This window comes from Armigeres subalbatus, chromosome 1, assembly GCF_024139115.2.
Source record: "Armigeres subalbatus isolate Guangzhou_Male chromosome 1, GZ_Asu_2, whole genome shotgun sequence".
Taxonomy (NCBI): Eukaryota; Metazoa; Arthropoda; class Insecta; order Diptera; family Culicidae; genus Armigeres; species Armigeres subalbatus.
Genome location: NC_085139.1, coordinates 190403735 through 190411438, shown reverse-complemented (window position 1 = coordinate 190411438; position 7704 = coordinate 190403735). Strand labels below are relative to the sequence as shown.

At 39.0% G+C, this 7704-nt stretch overlaps 1 protein-coding gene across 1 annotated transcript; it reads left to right on the top strand.

Moving 5' to 3' along the window:
- On the top strand, nt 1-1698 carry LOC134209322 (steroid receptor RNA activator 1-like). The gene is made up of 3 exons (XM_062685310.1): nt 1-167; nt 220-702; nt 1383-1698. Exons 1-3 carry the CDS (start codon nt 134-136, stop codon nt 1550-1552), a joined length of 687 nt encoding a protein of 228 aa, XP_062541294.1. The 5' UTR covers nt 1-133; the 3' UTR covers nt 1553-1698.
- Nucleotides 1699-7704: the final 6006 nt, after the last annotated feature.

Genomic DNA, 7704 nt, shown 5'->3' with positions numbered 1-7704 from the left:
TTATGTCCTCCAAGAGTCCATTCCGAGTTGGAAACGAGTTTTAGTTATTTTCTAATAAATGTAAAATGTATTCTACATTATATTAAATATAAATATTAAATATAAAAATTTTGTAATGTTTAACAAATAAACCATGAGTTCCGAAAATTATCGTAGTGCTACGAAGTGTGAGTAATTTTTATTCGTGAGAACATTTCGTTGAACTTGTATTTTCCGTAGCCCACGACCCCGGATGGAACGACCCTCCAAAATTATGCTATAGTCCTGGAACAGCTTCCGGACAAACGTCCAAAACAAACCTGAATAAACGCATCGCTTTCCCGGTGATGGGAGCTTCCAATCAACCTAGTGCACCAACAAGTGCCTCTCATCCGCAAGTTATGTCGCCGATTACTTCTGGAACAGCATCGTCGCCTAGCCCATCTGTAATTCCTTTGGTGCCCTTGAAAGCTATCGGGTCACCTCCACAAACAGAACTAGGCGATAAATTGAACTCGGACGCAAATGAAGAAAAAAGCACAAGCATCCCAACGAATGAAGAAATGAAAGGCTTTGTTGAGCAAACTCTGAAAGAGTTGCTGCTGAGAACTGATACTTCAAGACAAATAGAGATACGAAAACGATTAGATGTAATGCTAGAATCCTGGAACGCTGGGAAGTTAAGCGAAGGGCTGGTGACAAAATTGTATCAATTAGCTCATGGTATGTAATCATGTTAAGTATATAGATTAGCCAAGTTAAACTTAGTTGAGTTCTATGACTTGCCGGAAGTTGACCATGACCGTGTCTAATCTTCTTTTGTTAGTGAGGCGAACCGTTCACCTCACGGAATAACTCGGAATAACCCTAAATCAAAATTTAGGATTACACCGTTCCATAAAAATTGTATACTTATTATGACGAAAGCTATTATTTTTTTAAATTATTTGCTGGAGCATCATCACTAGATATGAAACACGCGTTATTCCGATATAATGCAAGATGAGATTACTCCTACTTTTATTGTCCGCCGGGGTAAGGTAAAAGACCTGATAAGACCGCTTTTATAGAACAAGTTTGCCCGGTTTACCTAATGCTCGCAGAGATTAGATTTAAAGCTCACGTTTGTCTAGAACAACTATCTGGGACAATGCTACAGAATCACAACTCACTCTTCTTTAAAACTTGTTTTCTGGTTACATTGTTATAAACATTATTGGCAACGCAATATGTATATTTTTTTTCTTCATAAAACATGTATTTTGTTTTGATAGATTAACTATAAAGAACTAGATATATGCTTGTAGTTTCACCTATTTTACCCTATCTTGTAGAAATCTATTTGAACTTTGAAAATTTTTGCAATCATATCTCAAGTTTACCGCTAATATTCTTTTTTGCAGCCCTGAAAGACAGAAAAACTGTAGGAGCAAACGAAATCCATCGTTCTATAATAGTGGAGCAAGGCAAGGAATGTGTCCAGTGGGCCCCTGCCTTAAGGCAACTAATCCAGACAGTTCCAGCGGATGTGTCGGGCGTTGAACCGAAAGAGTCTATCATAAAACCACTATGAGCATAACGCGCTGGACCGATGTATTATGTTGGGAGGAACCTATTCGGCTTCCTGAACGTGGAATATGTGTTTGCTTCATCATTATAAATATATTGTTGATTGAGACTTAACGATTGAAACAATTATAGCAAGGTTTGATTGAAAAACTTCTGTGCGACTCGTGGTCTTGAGTTAGACTAATCGTTAGGAAAAATGACCACGGTTCTGAAGAGACATAATATGTCAAAAACTATCACGTAATCTAACTTGGTTAAATATCAGATCAGCATAATCAAAACTTTATTGGTTGGCCGTTTTCATCCTCCTTGTACCTTATTACTTTATTCGCCGGAAACAGGGATAATTCGTTGCTTGCTTTGTATCTTCTTTCATAAAGAACTGAGGAAGACTGAGAAAAAGCTTTACCGGCGTAAGGGACGGGCTCGAAGAAAAAGCCAGTAACGATGCACGAAAGTTCTACAAAACGACCAACAACATGCGCAATAAAAGCGCACCGGCAGAAATCGGTTGACCTACCGAGCAGGGGTGGCTGCTAGATGGAAGGAGCACTTAAGTTATGGTTGAATGGACAATCGGACAGAGAGGGCACAAACAGCATCAGAGTTGAGGATTATGGGCACTTAGTGGAGTCACCAACCCTAGACGAACTAGTGAGAAAAACTAGGGAAGGGATCGTACACTAATTACGTAAGTACTTATGGGGGGAGGGGGGTCTACCATTTTTTTACGTTCCATGTGAATTAAAATTATTTGTATGGGAAAAATCTTACATGGGGGAGGAGGGGGTTGAAAAACCCATAGAAAAATGCTTACCTAATTAGTGTACGGCCCCGAAGCGAACACTCCGAAAACGAACTTTTTATAGAAGCCTCTGAGACCCATAGTATTATATACCAATCGACTCAGCTCGACGAGCTGAGCACATGTCTGTCTGTCCGTGTGTATGTATGTGTGTATGTGTGTGCACAAAAGCTGTGAAAACATTAGACAACTTTTCGTATAGAAATCCTTAACCGATTTTCTCGCAACAAGTTTCATTCGACAGGGGACAAAGCCTTGTTGATCACTATTGAATTTTATAACGATCGGTCATTGAGTTTTAAAGTTATGAAGAAAATGGTACATCGAACCATATAAACCCCATATAAGGTTGGTGTCTTAACTAAATGCGAGAAAGGCACCACCAACGCTAGGTGGATTAATCTGGGTTTTTATATACACCCTTAATCTTGTTTATACTTGTGACAGATATATGATGCAGAAATCACTGTACAGCATAAAATCATATATCTGTCACCCAGAATCATGGTGGTATTACCCAAGCAATGATGATTCTACTAGAGATGGGCGCTCCGCTCAGGAGCTGTTCCAAAGAGTCGCTTCCTTACATTGAGCTGATGAGCCATGGATCTTTTTTGAAGAAGCCCAGCTCAGCAGCTCACTTTAAATTGATGAAATCATTGTCAAACACGCGCCAAGAGAAACTCACTCGAGCGTACGCACTCGAGTACGCGCGCTGTTGTATTTTGTACAGCACAAACGAAAATACCACGCTCGCGGTACACAACACAATCGAGCTTGTATGAGCATTCCAGTCCAGTACCGCGCACGTGCTGATCGTTTATTATTTGTACCTCAAGCACCATCAAGCCAAGCGACAGCACCATCTAGCCAAGCAACAGAAATCAATTCTGCTGCAGAGAGGAACAAGAAATACACAAGCAAAAATAATATAGCTTGCCGTCTATTTCTTAACCCATACCCACATACTCGGCGCTACGAACGGACACACAAAAGATACCCAGTAGTGCGGTAGCGAACGAACCGTACCAAGCAAAAGATCCGAAAAAGGGTCACATGGAGCGAATGGTCTTTGGAGAAGCTGCTTCGGCGGCAGGGTAGCAGTGGGTTGTACCCACACACCTACAGTTGTGCACATGTGGTGCATGGGGAGTGTCCCTGCTTCGGCAGGGTAGCGTGTGGTCTGCTTCGGCAGTGGTGTGATTGATCTGCTCGTGCTGAGGCAGGAGTGTCGTAGCGCAATATCTGTAGGCCCAGGCAGTTACCGCTATTGACACCTCGAGGGCATGGCAGCGGAGCGTCCGGGAGAGCATCCAAGTAAGACTCAAATGGAGTGAATGGTGTGCGAGCACCCAAGTCAGTCTCGCGTGGGACGAGTGCCTGTGTGAGCGATAATGAGCGAGTACGCTTAGTACTGCCGTCCCCCAGAAGTAGTACTGCGAGGTAGTTCCTGGGGAAACGATGGTGGAGCCAAGGGAGTTTAGTCGGTATTACCGGTATGGTCGAGTCCGACACTCCAGTACACTTCGGTGTGGTAGTTTTACAACTACAATGCACGTGTACTGGGTTAGTGTGTAAATGCATTCTCCCTTGTAAAAAAAAAAAAAAAAAAAAAAAAAAAAAAGCAAAAGATCCGAAGATCCGAACAACTCTCAGTTCCGCTCATGTCGTCGTCCAGCTCGAAATTGCTGTGCACATGGTCATAACATGGAAGCGAGAGCTGCGCCACCAGCTCAGATCCGTGCGACACGGATCTCGATCCGGATCAGTCGCGACCGATTCTAGCGAGCGAACCGTGTGGTTCAAACGAACCGAACTGGGAGATGTGTCTTGCACGGAGCGGATCTTTTACTTGCGACGGGGTTTCCCGCCAGCATCATGTGCACTCGGTTTGTTTGTAGCACCGTGCTCTGTATTTTTTTACTCTCTTGTTTTTATTTCTCTCGCATTTCGGGAACCATGGTTGCAATGTAGATGAATGGACTCGCTTGTATGAAAGCAACTACGCATGGTAAGAAGGGTTAGAAGCGCGCGCAAACAAGGCATTGATTTACTGCACCCAGTATGAAGAGAAAACTTATGACACGTGATATGGTTCATATACATATCAGAGACTAGGGACTGAATTATTCAAATTAACGATTTGAGAAACGTTATCAACAAAATGTAACTTAGAATTATGAAAAGAAAATAATGTTGAGTAAGTTTTTATATAGAAATAAATGTGATGGTTCTAAATGAACTCCTAGACTTCAAAACTAGACGGTCAGAAGAAGCGTAATAAATGTTATTAGTTTAAAATTGCCGGGTTTTCAATAGAAATTATTACCTCACTGTAGCTCAACATTTTAAAAATTTCAAAGTGAGGTAAATAGATGAATGATGAATGAATGACATAAATTTTTCAAATTTTTTAACAATAATTAAAATAATAATATTAACAATTATGTTTAAATATATGTAGCATTAAAGAACTGAAGAGCTGATCCAAGGAGCTGACTCTTTTCAATGAGCTGAACGGATCAGATCCGCTCACTGCAATGAGCTGTTTTGCCCATCTCTAGATTCTACGCTGATACGTACCCTGCTCTGCGCCCGTTGTATACAACGTTACAGGTACAGCGCAAAGCAAATTTGAATGCAAGCAATGCTAGTAACGCATACAATGGCGCCATCTGGTTGCGGTCACTACCAATTATTGACGCTAAAACATAATAAGAAAATGGTTTTTTTTTCTTGTTGGAATATGAAAGCGACCAATGAACGTTTACTTTATATATTTGTATATTCCATTTTTATTAAAACAACTTATTTTACAAATTTATATCACTAAATTTACTAAATGATTTGTTCAGTAGGCATATATTTATAAAAATATTGTAACTGTTTGTCCTGGTTATACTTGATGACCTAAATCATTTTCTTTTGCCATTATCAGCTTTTTAAATTCTGAGTTTAAAACAAGTTTGGAACGCTGATCTTTTTTCTTAGTTTGTTGTAATTATTTATTATAAAGGAAACGTCAACATATGTTCTATTTATATCTGAACTAATTATTTCCGAACGATTAAATGATTATGTCATCACGTACAAGAACACTTCTAAAGTGTTTTATATTTAATTATCGATCAAAAAGAAAGATTTTTTTTTGTGTAGGTAATACTCAACAGCACAGATAAATCCAACAATTCTTTTACTAATTTTAACATGAAGTGTACAGACGTCTCGGATTATGCAGGACAGTCCCGGACTCAGCCTGCTTGACCCGAATTGCCCGGAAAATGTCATGCATTCCCACATGATGAATCTGTAAATTCTGGATAAGTTATGGAATTCGTAAGGAATTGGATTCAAAAGAATGGTCCAGATCCGAAAAACCAGAAGAAATAAATCTTGGGCACTCTAGAGGGTCTACTGAACTTGGAGAATGGAGGTTTAAATAATTTTGAGAATCATTTCCGTATATGTACTGAAAAATCAACAAAAGTTGAAATAATGTGTCAAACTCTGAATAACGAAATCTAAGGAATCTGAAGTAGTTGAGACGGTTTAAAGAATGTGGGAATATTAAGAATTTGTATGATTTACGGAGTTAAACGTATCTGAAGATATTCTGTAAAGTTTAGATCATGACAATAATCCAATCGAAGCTCTAGTATCTAAAAACATGGGATATCAGAAAATGTGAAAAATCATTTTGGAGCATCCTTAAATCTGCAAAGGTCTACAAATCTACAAGCAGGAAAACGTCTTCAAAATCCGAAGAATGCGAAAATGCACAGTGATTGATCAGACTGAACATATTTTGTAAGACAACGGACAATGCCTGGTAGACTGGTGAAGAATATTTTGCATATCGAAGAGTTTCCACGCTTGGAGCGGGAATCGAACCCTCACTTCATAACAACACAATACACTCAGACGGCCGCTGATAGCACAGCCACGAGGTCTAGGTACATTTAAAATCACATTTAAAAAATATTCGAAACATTCCAAGATTATAGGTTATTTTTTATAGTTTATATGTAAATGAGCAGTTAGTATTCACTGGTTGTTGTAAATTGAGGGAAGAAAAGACTCTTTTCTTTTTAGGAAATTTAGGCGTTTTCTTAAGTGATTTTTTTGGGGCGTAAATAGGGATATTGCGTTTTTTGTCAATCCCAATAATCATAAAAAAGCGGTACATATTGGTAAAATAATTTTGATAATGACAAATTTACTTTGTTAGCAATTTTACAGATAGTAGTGTTTCTTTACATAAATCGAAAATCCACCAAGTGTGTTTCGAACAACAATAAAAATGTTGAAAATAATCACCAAAAGGCCGGATTTTAACGAAATATTTATTTAATATGTACTTAGAGGCTATGCAAAAATGGTAAATGTATTTTTATTATTTTATTAGAAAATCTATATATGTAACGCAGATAATACGATAGTAACACAGCGAATGGTGAAAAAATATGTGTGTCATCCTGCTGCTGTACGCGTACAACATGATACGTGTATCAGTGTACAGAAATCATATGTCTGTCGATAGTATTACGTACGAAAGTTGATGCGCATTCTCAATGCGGGAAAACGATTCAAACGAATTGCATTCGGTCGAAAGTTTCGTTCGTCCGTAAACAAGAATATGGTTTGTTTGTTTGTTTATTAGAGACACTTCACACCGCCATGGATGTGTGGTGGACGGAAGCGATTGGAAACGAAACAAACCGTTTACTAAAATATATTTGTTTCTTCTCTCGTACTAATTGTATTTCCTCTTCTTGCGTCACGAGGCTTACACTGACGCTGTCAAATTCTACACTGGTGCTCGACACAAGGCGCTCAACGAAGCGTTTGGGGTGATCACAAATAATACCCCATTAAGACGATCCCCACCGATGTGTATCCAAATGAGTGTCTAGTATAGGAACGAAATGCGTTCATATTTTATTTATGGACTTGTTCTCGCACCGGTTGTTTCTATCAAGGTTGTTGAAGCGCTATCATGCTTCGCACCGGTGGTGAATATCCGGTTGCTATTGAGGCAAACACGGAAATAAATAAAATCAGGAAAAAAATATTATTTATTTTCAAATCATTCAGAACGCGCTCCAACTTTTGTAGTATAAATATGTGCGTAATGCATTTTGTGATTATCAGATTAGCTAGACACACATCTGCTAGGTGGCGCTAGCTTTTATGCAATAATTTAGTGAGGTGGATATCTCGAGATCTATAAGACTTAGAAAGATTTTGTCTTCTACAAAGTTGTTCGGGTAGCCATAACATTTATGATGGAGACTAGTTTAGTTTGGAATTCATACGCATAGCGGCGCTAGTGTATGAGAAATAACCTGTTA